Raw genomic sequence first — 23,377 nt, forward strand, 5'->3', positions numbered from 1 at the left:
GGGAACTTCCAGGGCCAATGCTCTGTCATTGCCTTTTCGGAGGATAATTTTATTTTGAAACAATTGCTGTGCCAAGGCGGGAGTCCCCTGGCTGAAGTGGCTCCTCGGGAGCAGATGTGCTGGCTCCTCAGTGCTCCTTCAGCTAAAAGGCTGAGATTCCCCATGCAGCCCTGTGGTGCTGGCTGCTTTTCCCTGGCTCCATCCCCCCGGGATCATCCCTGCAGGAAACTCCTCACTGCTCTGCCCCGCTGCCAGGCTCAGCTCCTGAGGACAGCAGAGAACTTTGGGAAATGGTTTCTCTTCCCTGTGCCATCCACTCCGGCTCCAGCTCTCGTTCTCCAGGGCCAGGGAAGGTGCTTTAATTATTCCTGCCTTCTGGAAAGCTGTGGTAATTAGCAGCGCTGCAGAGAGCAAGGCCTGGCTGGGCTTCTGAGTGCTCCTCGGAGCTCCTCGGTGCTTTTAAAAGACATTTCTCCTCTGAGGTGCAGCTGTGACAGCCCTGGAGCACCTGGAAATGCCCGTGGCTGTGTGGGACAGGCTGGGATTTATTTGGGGGTGCATGGGAGCACCGGTTACTTTGGGGTCCCTTTGGTGAGTGGCCTGTGCTGTTTTACAGCCTCACATCAGCCCCAGGTTTCAGTATGCAGAGCACAGCCCTGCCATAACACACTCGGAATTTCTCCATGTGGTTTTGAACAAATTGCTGATTATTTTTCCCCTCATTATTCACCTGACAGAGGAGCAGGTTGAGTAATTAGTGAACGCGCGTGAACTTTGCAGTGTTTTTATGAATAAAACATGTGTGAATTGGCTGGGTACTGGCCCTGCTGCTCCAGCCTGTGCACCCACTAATGTCTGCCAGCGAGGAGCGTCCCTGGCCTGGCCTGTGCCACTGTCCCCGTGTCACCCTCCCTGGGACAGCTCAGCTTTTTGCAGTGAAAGCTCCTCCTGCCCGACAGCGCTCAGCCCTCTGCTGCACTCCTTGAGCAGGCTGGGCTGCCTTCCTCAGCGCCGGTGGATGAGGAGCTTCTTTGTGTGGCTGTGATGGATGCTGCTCTCAGCCCTCCTTGCTCCCCAAATCTCCGCCGTGCCCGCCCTTCCCGCGCGTGTGTGCGAGGCAGCAGCTGCTCCGAGCGGTGGCCAGCACGGCTTCAATAGCAGCTGAAAGGGAGGAATAATTTGCATCCCGTCACTTTTGAGAGGCACTTGGAGGCGGGATCTGGCTGCAGCGAAGCGGGGACAGAGGGACCTGGGCTGGGGAGGAGTGCTGAGCGTTCCCAGGCTGGTGATGGGGGAGATCTGGGTGCCTGCCCTAGACAGAAGGGCTTCGTCCAGGGAGTCTGTCACCTTTGGAGCTGGACATGTGAGGCTGGATGCTGCGTGCCAGCCAGGGAGGCACTCCCCGGCCCATGCCACGCTGTCCCTTTGCACCTCCGTGTCCCTTGCTCCCTTCTGTGCCTGCCCTCCGAGGGCACCCAGCCGTGGTGGCTCCCTGAGCCCAGCCGTGCCCGCTGAAGCTGGCACTGAGGCCTCGGGCTGTCCTGGCACAGCCGATGCTGTAAAGGCACCACTGAACCGTGCAGAGCAGGAGGGAGCCCTGGGCAGGAGGCCAGGGGCTGAGGAGGTGTCCCCCAGGCTGGCCACGGCAGTGTCCCCACTGTCCCCGCGTCCCTTGCCCTGAGCCATGCTCCGACCTGGCAGGGTCGGGGGGGCACCTCCGGAGCCTCCAGTGTTTGCAGGAGATGAAGGGAATTCATCCCGAATGGCACTGCAGGGAAGCAGAGGGGAGGCAGGAGCAGCCCGCAGTGAGTCTCACATAAAACTGTGAGACAGGTGAGCGAGATGCAGGTCACACCTTGAGTCACAGGACAGTTATGGGGTCCCAGCTCCCCCTGATCACCCCAAACTGCTGTGGATTACAGCGAGGGGGTCCAGGGGCCATGTGCATGTCTGTGCCACCGTGGTGACACATGGATATTCCCTCTCCAAAAACGATGGGTGGCGAAACCCAAGGGTGCCAAGCCCTCGTGTTCTGCTCCATGTTTTCCCCAGGACAGGCTAAGAGCAGCGCTGGGAGCCGAGGCAGTCCCTGTGTTCCCTGGACACCTGGAAGGCAGGTGAAAGCTTGGTGTGACAAGATCTCATCTCATTTAAGGATGTGGAGGCCGCCCGCTCTCCCGGTGAGCTGCCCCAGCGTCTCGTTGCCTGTTGCTAGGAAATCACATCTGATTGCAGGGCTGGATTTGCCTAAGTCGAGCTCCTGGGCCAGGGATGTTGTGCCAGTGTCAGGAGGACACAGGATCTCTCTTCCCTGTGTCTGTGGTGACCAAGGAGCTGCTCTGAGCTGGGTCCAGGCATTTGTGCTGCATCCCACAGCACCTGACTAGTTCTTCTGGCCCAGGATGATTTTTGTGGTCACGTTGTGAACTATCAGAGTATTTCCCCGCCGGCTTTGAAGCCTGAACTGTTACTCACAAGTGCCCCAGTGCTCCCACGTGAGACTCCCCGTTGCCGGGAGGGAATCATTTTGATGGGAGGGCTCCGTGCCAGGCCTGCCTCCATCAGGACTGCCAGGTTGCTAAACAAAGCCACCGGGGCTGGTTTTCTTCTTGGACGTCTAACTAGGTCAACACACACTTGCCTTGTCTTAATAATTATTGATAAGCTGCACAGATCATGTGTGGTGCAGGAAGGGGCTGCTCCTCCTCCCAGCTGCCCGTGCAGCCCCCACCCGTGGCAGATGCTCCAGAGTGGATTTGTGCCCTGGCTCTGATGGAACACCAGGGTTGTTTCCCCCCCTGGAACGTGGGCAGCTCCCCAGTCGCTCTCTGAACCTTTTCAGCTCTGGAGTGTGGGTGAATGGAGAAGTGGTGTCACACTGGTGGCTTTTGTGGCTGCAGGGGCCCTGATCCCTTCTTGTCCCTTTCCAAAGGGATGCTGTGGTTCACCCACATTTGGGTCTGTGCTGATTGCTGGTGGTGCTCAGGGAGCACACGGGAGGTGAGAGCAGGTGATGCCCCTGTCCCACCCCACACCTCCCTCCTCTCCTGCCACCAGCCCCCACGAGTGCTCCTGGCTGCAGGAAATGCGAGAAGTGGTTTTCTTCTGGAGTCACCCCCTCTAGAGGGTGGGAGACAGGGAGGAAGGATCAGAGTGTCCCACTGGCTGGGGAGGGTCACTGTGAGCTGTCCCAAGCTGCCTCCAGCCTCCAAGCCAGGTGCTGATGGGGCTGTGCCCACACTTGTGGGAATCTGTGTGCCCCAGGGTGGCTGTGCAGAGCCAGCACTCAGGGTGGGTGGGTTTGGGGTCTCTTCTTTGGCATGGGCTCCTCTCTGTACCTCCATAATCAAAGCGTGCAGACCAACTCCGAGCGAGGTGAAAGGCAAAGAATAAACCCAACCACCCTCTCCAAGCCGCTCAGACTTCAGAGCTGAAGAGGAGGTTATGTCCTGGGGATTTTTTTTCTGTTGCTTTTCCAGCACTAATGAGCAGGGAGGAAGTTCTACTCTTTGTTCGAGTCGCGTTCAGTGAATTTTTTCCCCAGTGAGTAGCAGGGAGGGGAGGAGGGGATGGGAGGCACCGCGCGCGTCTCGTGGACACGTGGGACCGCGGCAGCGAACGGCGGGGCAGGATTATTCCACTTCACCCCTGAGCTGCAGGTACAGAGTTTCTTTTGTGAGGCTTTTGGGCTCTCTCATCAGATCAAAACAAGGTCTCGGCTTCAGCGGGATTCTTTCAGAGCTGGTGATGTGCAGCTCTCTTGCAGTTTTCCACCTTGCAGAGGGAGCTTCTGGCCTCGACTTCTTCCCACAGTCTCTGGGTAGCTTTTTTCTGAGGACCCTGCACCAGTCTTGCCCTTTACAGAGCTCTGTGTGCTGTCCTTGCCCTGCCAAGCACACTTCTGGCTGTGGAAACAGCCTGTGTGAGGATGTGGCCGTGGGCTTTGGGATCCCTTCCTTCCAATCCAGCGTTTTTAAAATCAGTTCAGAGCACCCTGCGTGTGAGAGCTGGTGGGAGGGCAGGGGGCTCGCTGGGTGCCCTCATCCAGGCAGGGTCTGGTTAAACTTCCCCCAGCTCTTGCCTTCCCCCTGGGATGTGGCCAGCCCAGGCTCAGCCCCTGGGGACAGGGACACTGTGCCTGGGGGTGACAGGCCCTGCCACCCCAGCGCCCACTGCCCCTCCACGAGGGCTTGGCATGACTTTATCATAATGCAGCATGAATTTCATTAGCTCGTTTGCCTCTGAGCCCGGAGATAATTTAATCCCGGAGTGGTTTACGAGGCGAAGCGCGGTTTTGTCTGCGGAACCCCACAGCCACTCTGGCCACTGCCAGCCCAGCCCAGCCGGGCTCAGGGCTCAGGGCTGGCTGGGCACGGCCGTGGGCTGCTCACGGGGAGGAGGGGGATGTGGCACTCACACCCTTCCCATCTCGTTAGCCAGATTTTATAGCGTGAAATAACGGCGGGAGCCGCGGCGCCAGGGCTGCGCTGACCGCGGCAGCCAGAGAGGGGGTCCCTCTCACGTGCATCTGATTTTCCTTCCATCTCATCACGGGAAGGTTTACTTAGCAAGCTGAAAAAAAAATCATTACATATGCTGCTAGTGGCCTGGTTAATTAAGATCTACAGTTCTCTGGGTAGGAAAAGACGACCTATATTTACTGTATGTAGGAAGACATCTGTCAGCTCGAAGTGCTAGATATCCCAGCGCAGGTTTGTCCTGCTTTTGCAGGCTCTGAATTGCAACTGTTTTAAGCTCTGATGCAGACCAAGTTAATTTTAAGATGACTGTTACTATTCTAAACATAAGGAAGGGCATATTTAGCCTCTCAGTACTCAAGAAGGCAAAACCCCCTGCATGTTTCTAGTAATTTTTCCCTAACAGTTTGCACAAAACAACAACAACAAATCCTATTTGGTTTCTGCAAAAGAATATGTTCGAGGGTGATCGTAAAATAGATTATTTTTAAATCTGCAGATGGTTTCCACATATTCCTCCTCAGCTCACTGCAGCTTTCCACCTCAGTAAACTGGTTTGTAATTTAGCCGAGGGCTGTGGAGCAAGCGTTCTGTCGTCTTGTTTTTCTTGTTCGCCTCCTTTACCCCCCCCCCACGCCCCCCTCTGCTTTCTGTCCCCTTTCTCTCCTCTCTCCTTGCCTCTCCCCTGCTGAGGGGCTGTCGGTGTTGGGATGGGTGTGAAGGGACAGTGAGCCGTGACTGGCTTTGCCACGGCACTCCCCACGCCCCATGGGCAGCCTTTGTGGGGAGCTCCTGGCAGAGCTGGGGGCTGGGATTAGGGCTGGGGGGAGACACCAGGGAGCCCAAACCACGCTCCCCCCTGCACTCCTCAGTGGGGAAGCTCTGCCTCGCTGGGCATGGAGGTGGCTGCTCCCATCCACACGACCCCCTCCAGCCGAGGGAGTTATCGGGGGGCTCAGGCCGTGGGGAAAGGGTGAGGGATGCACAGCCCTGGAAAAGATAATTAGAGGAAGGATGCACTTTGAGTTCTGCAATGGCGGCTCCCCCCTCCCCCCGCTCCCTGGAAGAAAACACGGCTTTTTTTTTTTTATTTCTTTGTTCTTTCACGGTTCGGCATTATAATTATTGAGATTTCACTGCAGGGCAAAATGATCATTTGACAATGTAAGTGGGGAAAATAATTCTCATGTTATCCAGCAGCCTCACTCTTATTATAATTATGGCGAAACTCCTGCAGACTGAAGTGGGGGCAAAGAATTTCCTCCTATGTGGTGTTTGGCTTCTCAAGATTTCTCGAGATTTGATTGCAGATGGGAGAATTTTTTTCCCCTCCCATCAATAATCCGAGGTTGGTGATGGATGGCGAAGGACCAGAGTACCTGTTGTTTCCCCCTTTGTTTTCATTAGGCATTTTCCATTTCTGTCATTCTCGGCGTTGGTGATGGATTTTTATGAGCAAATATCTTGGTTCAAGCCATTCGGAATTGTTTGCACAGTAATGTCTGCAGCGGCAGCAAAATCCAATTAAAAAATCAGAGGAAAATTGATGCAAAACTGCAAATCAGCCCCTCTCGAGATGGGGACAGCGACGGCTCGTTCTGTGCTGAGGCAGGCGGTGGTGGTGGTGTGTTCACCCTGCCTTGGGCTGGGCTTGGGGCTGGGGCTGTGGGGTTTTCTTCCTTTGGGTGCGGGCAGTCCCACGGCATTGGCGGTGCTGGAGAATCTCGATGTGTCTTTGTGAACCGTCCTTCCCAGGGTGGTGCAGCCACCAAATTCCCTGTTCCATCCTGCATCCCGTGCCATCCTGCATCCCGTGCCATCCTCCATACCATGTCACCCTCCATCCCATCCTGCATCCTGTGCCATCCTGCATCCTGTGCCATCCTCCATCCCCTCTTCCATCCCGTGCCATCCTCCATCCTGTGCCATCCTCCATCCCCTCTTCCATCCCATCCTCCATCCCGTGCCATCCTCCATCCTGTGCCATGCTCCATCCCATCCTCCATCCCGTGCCACCCTCCATCCCGCCCTGCCAGCCTGGTGCCCAGCACCCCTCACCATCCCTCTCCCGGGCCGGGAGCCGTGGCAGGGAATCTCGGCGTGGTGGCAGGGAGGTCTGCTGTCCCCTGCCCCCCCGGGGCTGATGGAAACGAGCTGACAGAACCCAGGCAGCATTAGCCTAATTATGGCCATACCCGCTACCTCTGCGTGGATTTTCCTTTCTTAGCGACTTCCTGTTTTCCTCTTTGAGATGCAAATTTTTGCACAGTCCTCGATCCAGATTTTCTCCTCATTAGCATGAAATCTGACTAGTTCCGCGGTTTTTTAAATAGCAAATTAAAAAAAAAAAAATTAAATGCTGTGCACAAAGTAGCGGCGAAGCCCCCCCGTGATTCTCGGGGGCAGGAGATGGAGGGGCTGGTGGGGATTTTTGGGAATCACTCAGCCACAGCCGCGTTTTGCCACGCCAGGCTGCTCAGCTTTGCTGGTGCGTGGCTGAGCGGGATGCGGGAATCAGCACGGAGGGTCCGGCGGGCAGAGCCCCTGCCCAGCTCCCTAGCACCCTGGCCTGCCTCCCCAGCCCACCCATCCTGTGCCAGGGCAGGCGCATGTCCAGCCTGTGGACCGCAGAATTCTATTTTGCTTCCTCCAGGAAAACGAGACTCGTCGTAACAGGAGGTTAAAAAAAAAAAAAAAAAAAAAAAAAAAAAAAAAAAAAAAAAAGAGAGAGAGAGATGCTCCAAAAATCCCTTTTTGAATTGAGTGTTCTCTTGGTGGATTTTATACGTTTTTATGCCTGCCGTAATCCCAGCCCGCTGCGGCTCAGCGCTGGGAGAAGGCTGGTGATAGAGCCGGAGCAGACGGCACTATTTTGTGCTAAATGTCACTCTAGTAATACTCAGCTCTGCTCGGAAATAGAAATACAACCCTCGCTGGCGTGCGGCGTAGTGAGCCGGGCTCGGGAGCTGCCCTGCTCCCCTACCAGCCCCGCGTCCCGATGCTTTTCCCGATCCGGGATTGCCTTTTGCCTGGCATCGCCCTCCCCCTCCCCAGCTTCCCTGCCCAGCCCCTCCCTCCCCCCTGCTTTCCGCCACATAATGAGTTTGATAAGAAATTGTCTCGTTAACAGGATTAGCCATGGAAATCTCTAGTCCCCTCCTATTCATTTTGTAATGCTCTTCATCCTGTTCTGTAATTTTCTGCTGGTATTAGGCGGCTCCGGACCACCTCGGGAGATTAATTCCTCCTCCTTTGGCAGTGCCAGCGTGGCTGGTGGCAGGGGGCTGCTCCACGGGCAACCCCGGCCCCGTGGCCCCCACCCAGGGGATTCCTCCTCCTCCTCCTCCTCCTCCATGCTCTGGTTCAGTGGAAGTGTGTCACTCCCGAAGTCGCTTACGCAAACAAACCCAAGTGTCCCCAAACACTGCTGGGTTTCAGTGCCAAGCGCTCCGGTGACTCAGAGGTGGATTAAAACCCGGAGAGGCAAACTGTGCTCTCCCTCGTACTCGTGTGAATCCATTTCCGTGGGCAGCATAATTCCGGATTTACTTCTAGGAACATGACTTGCAAGAGTGGCCCTTGGGTAAATAATGACTCTTGATTTAATAACTCCTGCCAGCCCTGCAGGATACCTCACTTCCGAGGGAGCTAATAGAGAGAGATCTTTCCTAACATCTGTTTTCCCGATTTTGCCGACTCGTGAGCCTGGATCTGGGAAGCAGCATCCAGGTAGCACAAACTGCCCACTGCCAGTGGGTCCAGTGAGGATGGAAAACATCTGGAGAACACGGTGCTCCAGGTGCTCCACTCCAGCCACGTGCTGGCTGCTCACACCCCGACGCAGGGAGCAGGATTGGCAGTGCTAGCTCCTGATTTTGCCCATCCCATATTTCTTCTGGTGTGTGTTTTCCTAAGCCCTGACAAGAAAACCCCTGGTTTTGCTGGAAAACCTCTCCACTACCACAGCAGTGTGTGCGAAGTGTCCCGGGCAGCCCCCAGGGCAGGGTGACAGTGTTCAGTGACACATGTCCCTGGTTGCCATCCTGTTGCAAAAATGTGATGCTCAGAAATCCCCTCCAGTGCTTCCTTTTGGATTTCTTGGCTTGTCAGATCCCTGGAACACCAGGAGTGGGGACCTGGCACAAGAGCTGCTGGGTAGCAGTGTGACGTGGAGGTGACAGTGACACCCTCCCTGTCAACCTTTCCTGCTTTTTGCTCCTCTCTCTTGTTTCACGTCTCCCTCTCAGAAAAGCCATTTAAATGTAATTCTGTTCTTAAACCCTCTCCCTCATGCATGCCTAATGAACAGCCAGCAGAGGTGCCGGAAACGGGCCCGAGTAGGATTCAATCTCGCCGAGTGTCGACAAGTCATTTGGAAGGAGCCCTGGGAGCGCGCCCAGTTTTATTACAGCGTAATTAGAAATAAAATCTTGTTGCGGGAGGAGAATGAGAGATGGGTGTTAATCCTGTAACGGGAGGAGATGGAGCCATGCTTATAAAGGAGATTAGGGAGGGGAGGGGGAAAGCCCGTCACGACTCCCCGATTTCCACCCCTCCTCTGCTGTTCCCTCTGCTCTGACTCCCGCAGAAACCATCAGGTCCTTCTGTCGGGAGAAGGGCCACTGCCCCTGGAGGAGGAGGATGAGGAGGGGAGGAGGATAAGGAGGAGGAGCCCCTTGGTGCGGAGCCCGAGCTGCTGGCTCAGCTGGCGTGGCTCGTGTTACAAATGCCCGTGACTCTTCCAGGTGGGAACCTTTGGCTGAGCTCACAGCTCTGCTGCCCTGGCTCTGCGGGAGAGCTCTGCTGCCCTTGGAAGGGCTGGGAGCAGCGACGGCCCTCCAGCTCCCCTGGGATCCCCCACGGCAGGCAAACACGTAAATAAATCTGTCAGATTTGTGCAGGTCCTATGAAATTTGCATTGGGCTCGAGTTACAGCTTCTCTTTAACATCTCCACCGGGGAGGGATGCAGGGAGCTTTAATCTCCGTGCCCGGTCCAGGCCCCCTCCGCTCTCAGCTTTTGCTGTGCCTGAGCTTAGCCTGCTGAGATAAAAGGCAGCTCTGGTGCGTGGCCAGCCTTGTGCCCTGTGTCCCCTGCCCCGCTGGGCACGGTGTCCCAGGGCTCTGGCTGTCCCAGGGAGGGAGGTGGTGATCAGTGCCGTGGGTTGGGCAGGAGTTTCCATCTTGGCCGGGTTTTCTGTGGATGCTCCTTGTCCCCAGGCGAGCTCCATGCCGGGCAAATGGCATCCTGGAACAGCAGCCACAGCAGAAAAGTGCCGCTGTGGCAGCGCTGGAAAATTACAGGCTTTGCTCTTTGGGGCTTCCCCCTCCGTGCCTTCCCCCCGGGAGGCGTTTGTCACTTTAAACGTGGCCAGGAATAGCACCAAACAGTTATTGGATTTGTCCAGGATGCCTTGGGATGCACATGCTCCAAGTGCAGCTAATTCATAAACGCTGGCACCTATTGATTCTCCAGCAGTACCAGGGGAAAGTTATCTCATTACTCTTATGAACTATAAAACGTGCTCCCTCCTGAAGCCCTGACCCCGTTGTTTTGATAAATCTATACTGGATGGAGCAGGAGCTGGTAACCTGCATCGACTGTAATCTTTCTCTTGGAATTGGGAGGCCCTTGGGAGTGATGCTGGGGTTTCAGGGCCACCACTGGCAGCTGGGTGCAGGAGAGGTGTGTGTGGGTACTCAGCAAGTGCTAGTTTTCTTATCTTCCAGAATTCCAACAAGCAAAACCATGCAGGAGAGCCCCCTTCTCACCCTTATGCTTTTCTCCAGATGAGGGCCTAGGTCCTGGGAATTTAGGTGGAATTTAGCTCGTGGTGGGCTCTTGGCTGTGTTTGACCCAAGGGCTTTGGTGAGGGATCTCCAAAGGCAGCAGCTCAAGTCCAGCTGGAAGAGTTCTTAGAGGCACATGGCTCCAGCCTGGCCACGGATGTGCTTAATCCTCTGCTTCCTGTAAAGCCTTTCCACCTCCTGGCAGGCAGAAAGATCTGATTTTAGTTGGCGACCCTCGATGTTAATCTGCCTGGCAAACTCAGCAGAAAGTCACTTGGGTGAGTCTGTTGGAGCCACTAACATCAGTTACAGCCCCACATCTCCCCTGAACCAGCAGAACATTCCTCGACAGAGGCACTTGTCCTCTCCCAGAGAAAGAGACCAAGGGAAGCTGTGCTGTCAGCTTGGGTGGATCTCACACGTGATGGAACAGTGTCACCACACCGTGCAAGGGGCAGATGTTTCCTGTCACTCCGTGGTGGAGATGTGGATCCTAAACCTGCAGGATTTCTGCCCGTTCCTGTCCCTGGGGAGGTTGTTATGGCTGGAGCCCCATCCCAGAGCCCGGATTTCGGGCACAAGGCTTTGTTTCCAGCCCAGAGCACAGCAGCACAGGGCTGTGGATCCCCAGGCACGGCCGCGTGTGAGGGTGTGGGCTGGGGCTGCCAGCACTTCGCAAAATACAGCCCCGTTACCATGGAAACCGGCTCCCCCCATCTCAAATTCCAGTTCTCCGCTTACTGGTTTGATGGGAGATGAAAAATTAATGTTTGATTTGCATGTTATTGCGGTGCTGCGGGACCACTCCCCCTGCCCTTCCGCGGGGGTCGCACAGACCCCGGGGCGGCTCCCGGGGGGGTGGAGCTCAACGCCCGCCCCTCTGCACCTCTGGTCCCAGCTGCGAGCTGCTGCGGGGCATGTGCTGCCACATCGGTGTTGGCGTGCCAGAGCACGGAGTTTTCAGCTGAGGTTTTGGCTGGTGAACCCCAGAACCCTCCAAGCAGGGCTGGAGTCACTGCTGGAGGTGTGGGGATGGCAGGTCCTGGGGATGGGGCTGCCAGCTGCCTCCAGGGAGGATCAGCACAGGGTGCCAGCCTGGTGCCTCTGCCTCTGTCAGCCACAGTTGACTGGCATTATGATTCATTATTTGCTGTTTCTTTGCTGTTTGGGGTCCCTCGCTCTCTTGTATCGAGCAGTTGGAGTCAAACAGGCACATCTGGCTGAGCCACAGCTGGAATGGGTGATGCCAGCACAGCTCGGCACTGCCGTGGCCTTGGCTGGTGCCAGGGACACTCCCTGGTCCCCTGGGTGAGGATCCCTGCTTTCTGCTGGGCTGTCACCTGCAGTTTTTGCAGGGAATTGGGCCTGGGGTCCTGCCTAGGGTGTGGAAGCCAGAGTGCTCTGAGAGCATCTGCCTCTTGTCCTGTCCCACTCGTGCCTATCCTGCACTCCCGAGTTTGACCATGGAGCTTTCTTCTCGCCTAAATTGAGAATATCCAGGTGCTTCCGAAAGGTGCTGGAAGTAAAAACAGTTGTTTGGCCTCATCAGCTAGATCCTGGCTTAGCAGGCTTTGTGCAGGACTTGAGGGAGCCATTTGCAGATGTTGCTGATTTACAGGCTGGGTTTAAAGGTTTTCTCTCTGAGCATTCAGCTGCACTAAATTACCTTCTGCAGTCCTGGGGTTTGGTAGGGGGTGGTTTTGCTGGCAGCATGGTGCAGCCGAGCAGATGGAGCATCCCATCCCAGCTGAGACTGGTGCTGGAATAAACCCCAGAGCCCCACAGAGCTGGGGGTGAAAGCCTTGCTTGGCACAGGGGGGCAGGGCAAAGTGCTTTCCAGGTGGGCAGGGAGCCTCTCCAGAGCCTCAGCTTATCCTGCTCTCCATGTAGCCACTACACAGGCTTTTCTATTCGTGTTAATTACTGTTATAATTCATGATGAATTACAGGGGTCAGGAGCCAGCCAAAGACTCCTTTCCCCCGTGCCAGGCTCCGAAACCTGCTGGCCTGAGGGGGCTGCTCCAGCAGCGCAGCCGGGGCCGTGCTGCCCTGGCTGCTCTCCCGCCACCCTCCTCCCGGGGCTCAAACATCAGCTCAAGCCCTTATTTGTTTTCACATGATTCCAAGTAAGTTAAGCTAATTATTAACTCAGCGGGACGGATTCACTTTTAATTGCCGCGTTGCCATGGAGCGCGTGGCACCGCCGGCGGAGCGGCGTGTGCCGGAGTTGGTGCCACATGCTCTGCTCACCCTCTGCAGCCACGGCCCGCCCGAATCCCAGCCCGGCGAGTCCAGGGGTGTGTAAAGACACCCCAGACCCACCTTTGCACCTGGGCAGGTGTGTGTGCTTGCCCGGCTGAGTGACGGAGGGAGGCGGTGCCCGCAAACTCCGGGGCTGCTGTTGCACACACGAGGTTTCTGTGGCTCACCCGACTTCACCAGTCTGCCTGAAACTTCAGCCAGAGCTGCACCCCGATGCGGTGGAGGTGCAGGCGGGTGGAGGAAGGTCCCTCTTTCCCTGCCACAGCTCCGGTGCCAGCTCGGAGTGCAGAGGCTCTGCCTGTCCCGGGTGCTCCGCCTGGGGCCGGAGGAGGGCTCGCTCACTCTTCTCCTCCCTTTGTGTCTCCAGAAAATAGGTTTTTTATTACTTCTTATGGAGGTTTGTACATATCGGACGTGCAGAAGGAAGATGCCTTGTCCACCTACAGGTGTATCACCAAGCACAAGTACAGCGGGGAGACGCGGCAGAGCAACGGCGCCCGGCTCTCCGTCTCAGGTGAGCCCCTGGGGCTGCCAGCGAGGGCGAGGGGCGGGTCCTGTGCCCGGGAGGGGACCAACCCTGCCCGATGTCCGCTCTCCTGCTCGCTTCCCAGCACTGCCATCCCGCACAGGGAGCAATGCCAATGCCACCTCGGCTCCCCGCAGCCAGGGGACATCCCGGTGCGGCGCGGGCGGTCCCGTCGGGGCTGGCAGGGGGCCGGCAGTGCCCGGGCTGTGCCCCCCGGCACGCAGCCCCCCCCGAGCCGGGCGCGGCGGTGGCAGTGCCGCGCGTCACCCCGAGCGGGAGGCGACGGGGCGCGCGGCGATGCGATGTGACAGCCCGCGATGTGAGCAGCCTGACGCGATGTGACGAACATGCAAGCGATACTGCGGCGGAGGCAGTGCAGTCCGGAGTGCCGGGTGTCTCGGGGCGCTCCCGGCTCCGCTGACTGCCCAAATTACTCCGCTCGGGAAGGGAGGGAGTTCGCCCGACTCGCAGCCCCGGCGCAGCGCGCCCGCTCCCTGCCATATGCTGTTCCCATCCTCGGGTGCTCCCGCACCGGCTCCTCGAATTAACCCCCCGGAGGGCAGGGAAGGGATGCAGGGCTTGCCTGATCTTGCCTCGCGGGGACCCGCGGGCCCCGGGTGCCAGCCGTGCCCGTCCTGCCACGCGTCCCAGCCGTGCGTGGGCGTCGCCGGGTGTATCATCCCCGATCCGCCCGCTTCGATCTGGCCCGGTCCCCTCCTGGTCGCTGTCATTATTTACACGTCACGGCGTTTTACTTCTGCTTGGGAGTAATGAAAGAGGTTTCTTTCCCCTGGAATTTAATTTCACGCCTGAGACTTAGTGATTAATTTTCTCCTTTCCCAGCTGCCTGATGGGCCCTTTTGCTTGTAAATTTTGAAATGTGCCACAAAATTTGTGTATTTTGCACCAATTAGGTGTCACCTTGAGTAATTCCTCCGGTGCTGAGTTTATTCCTCCCATCAGCTATTTAGGATGTGTTTTTTTTCCCACCTCCCCACGTGCCTGTTGTCCTGGCTGCCAAGGGCTGTGCTGGCCGGGAGGGACAGGGCACCCCATGCTCAGCAAGGATAACGGGGTGCATCCTGCACCCCTGTATGGCAGAGCCACCAGCTCAGGGGAGTGGGGAGAGCCAGTCTCTCATGGATGGTGCTGACTGGTGTCGCCATGCCAGGGGGTCTCCAGTGCCCCTGAGACACCTCACTCCCTCCTCTTCCTCGGGTGAGCCCTATTCCTCTCCCAACCCAGACCCGGCAGAGTCCATCCCCACGATGTTAGACAGCTTCCAGTCCAGGGAGGTGAAGGCAGGCCGGCTGGTGGAGCTGCCCTGCATCGCCTCCGGCTACCCCAACCCGGCCGTGCGGTGGATCAAGGACGGGCGGCCGCTCCCCGCTGACAGCCGCTGGAGCAAGCGCATCACGGGGCTGACCATCAGCGACCTGCGCGTGGAGGACAGCGGCACCTACATCTGCGAGGTGACCAACACCTTCGGCTCCGCAGAGGTCACGGGGACCCTCACGGTCATAGGTGAGAGCCGGCGGGGAGGAGCGGTGGCGGGGGCTTAGTGCTGCTGCCTTCTGACACGTAAAGCCTTTATCAATATACAGCTTTAGGGGTTTATACAGCTGTATAAACAACAGCCTTGTATTTTGGCACACTGTTTGGCTCGCTGGAAGCCGCTGCCTTGCACGTGTCCGACGTGTTGGGTGCTTCAGTGCTTTGCTTTGTTGATTTACATAAAATTCATGTCGATTTACATAAAATAAGCCCTAGCCAAACAGTAAATACCATCTGGGCAGGCCAAGTATTTATCACGTGCTGTTTTCCTGGGGGTTCCTCCTGTCACCCGGATCCTGGCAGCACCAGAGCCACTGTGCCTGCCTTACCTGGAGCAGCACTGCCGAGCAAGGCGCCAGCCAGGCACCGTCAGCCTGCTGGGAGCCAGCCTGGTGTGTCCCTGCCACATGAACCACATCTTCCTCCAGCCACCCTGCCACCTCCCTTACCCCCCGCCAGGGCCCTGGGGCTGACGTTAAGAGCAGGGGCTGTCAGCAGCGGGGACGGTGGCAGGGCCACCTGCCTTATTGCTCGGTGACATTTAACGCATAGCCGGGCTGGCGCTCCCGGGGCAGGAGGAGCAGAGAGAGCACAGCGGGGATGAGCTGCCTCCTGCTGAACCGCCAACGCCTCTCCCCTCTCTCACAGACCCTCTGCGTGTGACCCTCACACCAAAGAAGCTCAAAACAGGCATCGGCAGCACCGTCATCCTCTCTTGTGCCCTCAGCGGGTCCCCCGAGTACGTCATCCGCTGGTACCGCAACACGGACCTGGTGGCGGTGGATGACTACATCTCCATCCGGGGCATCAGCAACGAGACCCTCCTCATCACGGCCGCCCAGAAGAGCCACTCGGGCGCCTACCAGTGCTTCGCCACCCGCAAGTCCCAGACGGCACAGGACTTCTCCATCATCACGCTGGAGGGTGAGCTGTCTCCCCGGGCTGGGGGCTTCTTCCTCTGCCCCTCTCTGAGGGGATGCTTTGTGCATGGCTGGGGGGCAGGGACACTCACTGGGGTGGGGGTCCTGAGGCTGCTGCCAGCCTGTTCCTGGGCTCTGTGTGCTGCCTGCAGGGGCACAGCATGGCCGGGACAGGGAAGGACCAAAATAAATGTTGGCTTGCCATTCCCAGCGCCTGGGCACCCCATCCACCCGGCAGCCCTCCCTGATCCAGCCCACTGAGTGGACAAGGGATGGGCTCTGCTGAGGGAGGTGTCCCCTCCAGCTGGCATCTCTATCCGCCACCCTCGCCCCTGTCTGCATCTCCCTGCCACAGGGACACCAGCACAGCCGTGTGTGTGTCACCAGCTGGCCCCCTGTCCCTGCTGAGCCTGGGGTGGGAGCTCAGTGCCATCCTGCTGGCGGGTGACTGCTGCTGCCTGTGGCTGCCGCTCCCTGACCCCCGTCCCGCTGGGTGCCCCCCAGATGGGACCCCCCGCATCGTCTCCTCCTTCAGCGAGAAGGTGGTCAACCCGGGGGAGCAGTTCTCCCTGATGTGTGCCGCCAAGGGGGCCCCGCCGCCGACCGTCACCTGGGCGCTGGACGACGAGCCCATCCCGCGGGACAGCGGGCACCGCTCCAACCAGTACACCATGTCTGACGGCACCACCGTGAGCCACATGAACGTCACCAGCCCGCAGATCAAGGACGGCGGCGTGTACCGGTGCACCGCGCGGAACTCGGTGGGCAGCGCCGAATACCAAGCGCGAATAAACGTAAGAGGTGCCTGTCTACTTTTAAATATCAGAATAGGACTTTTACTGGGCTTTCTTTTTTTTTTTTTTTCTTTTTTGGCTTTGGTTCTGTTCCCCCGGCTGATCGCTCCTCCTCGCCTCTCCCTCTTCTTCCCAGCCCTGGCTACCCCAGCCTAACTCCCTGGGCCCTGTGCTGCTCCTTGCACACCTGCAGGGTTGGGCTTCTCTGGTGCTTAAAGCAGGGAGTTTAACGAAGTGGGAAGCAATTCCAGAGGCTTGGAGAACTGGGGCTTGGCCCTGCAGGAGTCAAAGGGCAGCACTGTCCACACTGGGGTCCGCTCTCACCCTGCCAAGTCCTGACTTGTGGTCTGCACAGGGTGGGCAGGCACCCCCTGAGAGACCCCACACATGGAGAAAGGGCTGGCAGGCCCAGAAGTGTCCCAGGTCCCCTGTGCTCTACCTGCTGCCCCCGTTCCCTACAGGACCCCCAATCCTTGGCAGCCACCGCGCCTGGTGGCACCAGGACCTCCATGACAAACGATGATGAGGCAGCACGTGAAATCGTGGAAAATGAGCTTTGATTTGTCATGTCTGTATTTTCTTTGTCTGCTAAAAGCCGTGGCCGCGTTAATCACCGTGTTATTACGACTGCAGCGCGTTGCTCGGTGTGTTCTGGGGAGCACTCTCAGGCACGGGGTATGGTGTAAGCCCCTGCCCATTAATAATCCCCAATTAAAGCTCCCAGGCTTACAGGTGGGAGCGAGACAAGATAAGGGAGCGTTTATTTGTCTGCTGAGAATGAGGGTTGAAGGGCTGTGTTTGTCTGTGTCTCAGGTTTGAAATGGATCTAGTGGCTTTTTGGCTGGGATCCCAGGAGTCGGAATTTTGCTGCCATTTACTGCTGAATTTGGAGGAAGTTCATCCCTCAGCCAGGAGAAGCCAGAGCAGCGTTTTCAATGAGGATGTTCCCTTGCCTCCCTTTTCCCCCTCTCTCAGCTCTTGATGGGCTGTCACTAGATAAGATTTGGGTTTCTTTTTCAGTGGCACAGAGCATGTCCCTCAGACAGGCCCAAGACATGGTTACAGAGCGAGATGCTAATTCCTTTCTCCCTGCTCCCTCTCTTAACGTGTCCTAGAATGAGAAACACCGTCCATCAGCTCATCCTAAGTGCCTGTTAAGCTGTTATCCTGCTACACCCTCACATGAGGAGTCAAGACAGGGTTAATCTTTAGATTACTTTGCTATTTTATGCAGCGGCTAGGAGAACAATGTAATTATTGATGCATGAAACCTCTCGTTTAAAGGCTCACCTGCAGCATTCTCCCCGTCCTCAGGCAGCTCCAAAGCCAGACAGAAACTGGTGGCTGTCTGGCTTTTCAGTGACACACAGGTTGGCAGTGGGGGGCGCAGAAAAGTGGGGTTCAAGGAGGTGGAGTGTTTTGGGCAGTGGAAGTCAGGTTCCTCTAGCAACTCTTGCCAAGGATGTTTGGCACAATGCAGGCAGCTTCCTCCTGGGAGAGGCAGAGAGAGGCTGTGATGGTGGGGGAGCTCTCCCCATCTCTCTCATAACTCTGGTGCTGCCAGAGGAGGCAGGTGGGGGCACCCTGGACAGCCACAGTGCCCAGTGCAGAAACACAGACACCATCTGACCTCCCGCAGTGGGCAGCAGTGGTGTGTGTGGGCTCAGCTCCCCCAGCCCTGGGGTGGGATTTGCTCTTTGAAGGGTGGCTGTGCCCCAGGAGCACAGCCCTGCTGGTGGGTGAGGGAGAGTAGCTGTAGGTCACAGCCAAGAGAGGCTGTCCCCACACGAGCTGGGAGGAGCCCGTGCCGCCTCCTCACCCAAACCAGGCTGGCTCCCAGCTGTCCTGGTCACCTCCTCTGCCTGTGGAGCTCACTCCGGAATAGCAGCAGATCTGCATGCAAGCAAACGGCCCTTCGGAATTAACCTAGCCTGCCTCTTCCTTCCTCCCAAATATGTAGGTCCCCCGAGCATCCGCGCCATGAAGAACATAACAGCGGTCGCGGGTAGGGACACTTTCATCAACTGCAGGGTCATCGGGTACCCCTATTACTCCATCAAGTGGTACAAGGACTCTCTGCTGCTGCCCGATAACCACCGCCAAGTGGTCTTTGAGAACGGCACCCTGAAGCTGATGGATGTCCAGAAAGGCATGGATGAGGGAGAGTATCTGTGCAGCGTGCTGATCCAGCCCCAGCTCTCCATCAGCCAGAGCGTCCACGTCACCGTCAAAGGTGAGAGGGTGGGGACGCTTGCCCTGCATGGCAGGGAGAGCTCGTCCAGGTTGCTTTTGGGGTCTCCCTGCAGTGGGATGGAGGCAGAGGAGCACCACGTGGGGAACTGCATGGCCAGGTGGTGGCTATGCTCTGTAGTCACCAGGCATGGGAGCTCAGCCCTCGGGAGCTGGCTTGGCTACCTGGTCCTGCCTGCCGCCGGCAGCTGCCCCGAGCCACGCTGTATCCATTTCCCCTTACAAGTGATGGAGCAAGGATTTATGGTGTAAACATAACGTATTAAAACATCTAACCTTTGCTTGGATCACCTTCACCGATGTTTTTCTGTGTGTGCTAGCTTTTAAAAAAATAATACTCTCGGTCTTCCGAGCGCACAGAACATCTTAAAAGCTTCTCCAGGCCATCAATTATTCAGCCCCATTGAGGGAGCTATCAGTCCTAATGAATTGAGCCGGATGCATTCCCTCCCAGTGACTGGCTGAGATTGCGCTGGGAGCCGCGGTGCTCCCGGATCTCCCATCCTCAGGAGTTGTGGGGTCGCCTCCGCCCGTGTCACCGGCTCGGTGTTTGCAGTAAATCATTCAGACAAACACGGCGGCGCTGGGGACGGAGCCGGCCAACTGTCATCCCGCCTCTCACCCAGCGGGGGATTCGTGCACTGGATTTACTCTGATCCCGCTCCCTCCCCTCCCAGCCACCATTTTCTTATTAGGAATCAGGTTAGCGAGAGTGCGCATCAGGCTGATTAGAGATGCCGCCACTTGATTAGCAAATGCTCTTCTCCAAGGCTTCCAAAAGGGAGAGGGGACTGTGGGTAACCTGTCTAAGGGCAGTGCGGGGAGCTCTTCTTGCCCCTGGGGTCTGCAGGGCTTGGCCAGCCCTGCTTTCCTCACCTCACACAAATCCCTGTCCATGTGGAGCCCCAGGGCTTGGGAAGAGGCCAGAGATGTTGGTCTTGTCTTGGGACAGCTGGGACAGGCAGGGCTGATGTGGGGACATCATCTCAGGGTGTTTGTGAGCGTTGAAACGATAGGATTCACTGGGAGGTGCCCTCAGAGGGTGCTGAAGTTCAGCTGAGGATTTGTGTATCCTGGGAAGCAACTGCCACTGAACCCTACCCAGGGTGGATTTACTGCCTCGATTAGTGGCCAGTGACGGGCTGAGGAAGGCGAGCAGGCTGGAGCATGGTGCAGCACAGGCCAGACATCTTCATTCCACAGCTGGAGATTTACACCCAGCCCTGCTGGCTGAATTCCTCATTTCCTCCAGCCCTTGGGATAAAAGGCCTGTGGAAAAGAATAGCAAAGGCCCTAGAAGAGAGTCAGAGAGTGAATAAACATAACTGTGTAGCACGAGGAGTGGGGAGCACCATAAAGCTTTTACAGCCCCGAGTGCCTGGTGACCACATGAAATGCCACCAGTGACTTATGCAGGTCCTTCCGATCACGCGGCAGTAAAAGCTTTACAATTCCCTCTGGCACTGCTCTCCCCAGGAACAGGGATGTGCAGGTAGTCCCAGCCCTGCTCTTGAGGCATCATCCCCATCTCGTGCTGAGGGAAACTCCTGCCCAGGTGTAGCTGCTGCTGCTTAGCCAGGGAACCCCAGGATCCCAATTTCAAACCTCCCTGCTCTGCAGGGCTTTGCTGATCTGGGGTGCTGCTGGGGCCTGCACTTCCCCAGCAGCACAATCCAAAATCCAGCCTCCTCCGAGGTGCCCTGACAGCTCCTTATTCCTGCAGACATCTTTGAAGGTTTTAATTAATTCCATGTGGGTTGGTGCTGTCCTGAGGCTCCCACACAGCTCTGCTCAGGTGGCTGCAGAGTTTTGGGGAGCACAGGGCACTGCGGGGTGATGCTTCACCCCATGGGAAGGCAGGGGCTGCTCACAGGGTCACCTCTGGATTGGAGCTGCTGGGCTGGGCTCTGCTGTGGCACTGTGGGCAGGGTGCTCCAGGCTGCAGCCAAGTGAGAGCCTGGAAGCTCTGGAGAAAGGAGAATCGCAGTGGGAAGTGACCTGGGAAGGAAAGGGGAGCTGTGAGCTCTGTCTGTGGGAAGCTGGAGCAGGGAGAGCTTGTCTGTCGGCCAGAGGGGCGTGTTTGGAGAGGCACGCCACAAGCCCATCCCCGCTCTGCAATACACTGCAGTGCATTCCCAATTAATTATTCATTAATTATGGAAAACAGGCAGCACTGGCTCCATGGCTCTGGCAGCTCGAGCCACGTTGCTGTTGCCGGCAGAGGGACAGGCCAGCCCTGCCTGTACCTGCCTGCCCCGTGGCTCCCACCTGGGGGACAGTGACAGCCTCTGCTGGCCCTGCCCTGGATCGGGCAGCAGTGCCAGGACCTGAGTGATGGGATGGGCACAGGGTGGAGGTGGGAGCCCAGGGAAGTGTGTGGGGGTCCAGGGAGCTGCACCCGTGCCTGCACGAGAGGGCAGCTCCCTCCTGCCAGAGGGACAATTGGCAGGCTGCTAATTTAATTATGGAGACTGCAGAACGAGGATCTCATCTACCAGGTGCTGAGCCTTGTTAAGCTAATTGTCTCCCTCTCTCCGCTTTCTTCCCCCTCCCACATTGCCAGAGATGCTGCAGTTGCCTAATTAAGTTATCAGAAAGATAATGGCTGGTTCTGAATCCAGCACCTTTAAGAAAAGCATCCATCTAAAAATGGCTTTTCTGTGAGTGGATAAATGCTGAGGTGGAATTTTGGGTGGCACGTGCCGGGGGTGGCCAGGGCTTTCCTCAGTGCAGGGTCAGCGTTTCTCCATCCCGCTCCCAGCAGGGTGGCCCTGCCGGGTGGGAGAAGTCTTCCTGCTGTTCTCTGCTTGATGGCACCTCCTGCTGTCCCCTGGCCTTGTTCCTGGTGGAATCAAATGCCTGCCTTAGCTTCTGGGCTGCTTCTCCTCCAGGGACAGCATCTTCCCCAAGCCCCACTGCAGCCCATCCCCACTGAAGGAAGGCTTTCCTGGGATGGGCTCTCCAGCATTCTCTGCCTCTCCCCTCAACAGTCCCTCCGCTGATCCAGCCCTTCGAGTTCCCTCCAGCCTCCATCGGACAGCTCCTCTACATCCCCTGCGTGGTCTCCTCCGGGGACATGCCCATCCACATCACCTGGAGGAAGGACGGGCACGTCATCCTCTCTGGCTCTGGGGTCACCATCGAGAGCAAGGAGTTCATGAGCTCCCTGCAGATCTCCAGTGTCTCCCTCAAGCACAACGGGAACTACACCTGCATCGCCAGCAACGACGCTGCCACCGTCAGCCGGGAGCGGCAGCTCATCGTGCGGGGTGAGCCCGGGGGTGACCCGGCCACCTGCATCCCCCCAGCCCCCGGGGGAGAGGGAGGGAGGGAGGGCAGCACAGCAGGGAGCAGAGGGAATTTGGGAGGGTGAGAAGCAAGGCTGAGCCACCCCCGTGCCCACAGGCAGTTGTAGGGATCTGGTGGGGATTTTCCTGCAGTGACTGTCCTTTCTCCCAAACTGCTCAGTGCCTCCTCGTTTCGTGGTCCAACCCAACAACCAAGATGGCATTTATGGAAAAGCCGGGGTGCTGAACTGCTCCGTTGATGGGTACCCCCCTCCAAAAGTCATGTGGAAGCACGCTAAAGGTAGGCATGGGTCACAGCAGTGTATGGGGACGTCAGCGCAGACTGGGGAGAGTCCCTTGGGCACGGCCACCCCAGCTCTGAGCCTCATGAGAGCCGCTCTGCCTCAGCTGAACTCTGTGTCTCTATGTCCCCTCCCAGGAAGTGGCAACCCCCAGCAGTACCACCCCATCCCCCTGACGGGCCGCATCCAGATCCTGCCCAACAGCTCCCTGCTCATCCGCCACGTGCTGGAGGAGGACATCGGCTACTACCTCTGCCAGGCCAGCAACGGCGTGGGCACAGACATCAGCAAGTCCATGTTCCTCACCGTCAAGAGTGAGTACCCTGGGCTGTGCCATGGGGCATCGTCACAGGGACAGGGACCTGCTGCTGGCCCAGCCACAGCAGTGACCCGAGGAGCAGAGGTGGGCACGGCGAGGGTGGCTGTGGGACATGGGGGCACCAGCAGAGCCTGATCTGGTGCAGCCTCTTTCTCTGTTCTGAGGGCTCCAGCCTCACCAGCCGCGCTCCAGCCTCGGCTCCGCGCATCTCCACGATCAATGCGGGGCACGGGAGGGCATTGATTGCTCCCCTCCAGGGACCCGCTTCCCTTTTGCTATTAAACACACTTTGTCTTTAATAAAACCAGGCAATCAATCTACATCATCCAGGAGGAAAGGAAATAGCTGGGCTGCTTTGACAGGGATGGGCTGGGAAGTGTTGTTAGACACCGTGTTTGAACTGTGTGTGTTATTGGATTGCTCTCCCGTTGCTATCAGCAGAATGTATAATTGCCAGCTCCGTGTTAGTTATTGGGCTCGTTGCTGCTGAGAGCATTCAGGCCTCCAGAAGGAGGTGGTGGAGGGGGCCCAGAGCCATCACCCTCACTCCTGGTGTCTCCAGGAGGGGCTGGGGTCAGGATTAGGCTCAGAAGGACTAAACTTTGCCTTGACCACGCTGGGAACGAGGCAGTGAGCATGCTGTGCCAGAGGGGATGGAGGCTGCTGGGGACGCCGTGGGAGCCACCACTCCCTGGTTGTCCACCCAGGATGCTGTGGGCAGAGGGGACAGAGTGCAGCCTTCTCTGGTCACCACCCTGTCCTGGCCTCCCCTCCCTAGCGTGGTGCTTTCTTCCCTGACACCAGCAGCTGTTTCTCTCAGGGGCTTCTCCCCTCCCCACCCAGCCTCTGCCTTCCCAGGTTCCTGTTCCCCTCCCTGTCAGCTGTTTAATTTATCCC

At 57.5% G+C, this 23,377-nt stretch overlaps 1 protein-coding gene across 3 annotated transcripts in view; it reads left to right on the top strand.

Annotated features, from left to right (window-relative positions):
- The window catches only part of DSCAML1 (DS cell adhesion molecule like 1), a 91,647-nt gene that overhangs the window by 50,928 nt on the left and 17,342 nt on the right, over positions 1-23,377 (top strand). For 2 of the 3 annotated variants that reach the window (XM_066203668.1, XM_066203669.1), the window contains exons 4-11: positions 12,896-13,042; positions 14,300-14,578; positions 15,257-15,532; positions 16,033-16,329; positions 18,283-18,555; positions 21,563-21,841; positions 22,041-22,160; positions 22,299-22,475. In XM_066203668.1, coding sequence (XP_066059765.1) covers positions 12,896-13,042; positions 14,300-14,578; positions 15,257-15,532; positions 16,033-16,329; positions 18,283-18,555; positions 21,563-21,841; positions 22,041-22,160; positions 22,299-22,475 — 1,848 coding nt within the window. Of the gene's footprint in view, positions 1-12,895; positions 13,043-14,299; positions 14,579-15,256; positions 15,533-16,032; positions 16,330-18,282; positions 18,556-21,562; positions 21,842-22,040; positions 22,161-22,298; positions 22,476-23,377 lie in introns of those variants that run through there. The other variant, XM_066203670.1, reaches the window with a different exon arrangement.

The sequence above is a fragment of the Chamaea fasciata genome, unplaced genomic scaffold (genome assembly GCF_029207755.1).
Source record: "Chamaea fasciata isolate MVZ Bird 193981 ecotype frontalis unplaced genomic scaffold, bChaFas1.0.hap1 SCAF_24, whole genome shotgun sequence".
Taxonomy (NCBI): Eukaryota; Metazoa; Chordata; class Aves; order Passeriformes; family Sylviidae; genus Chamaea; species Chamaea fasciata.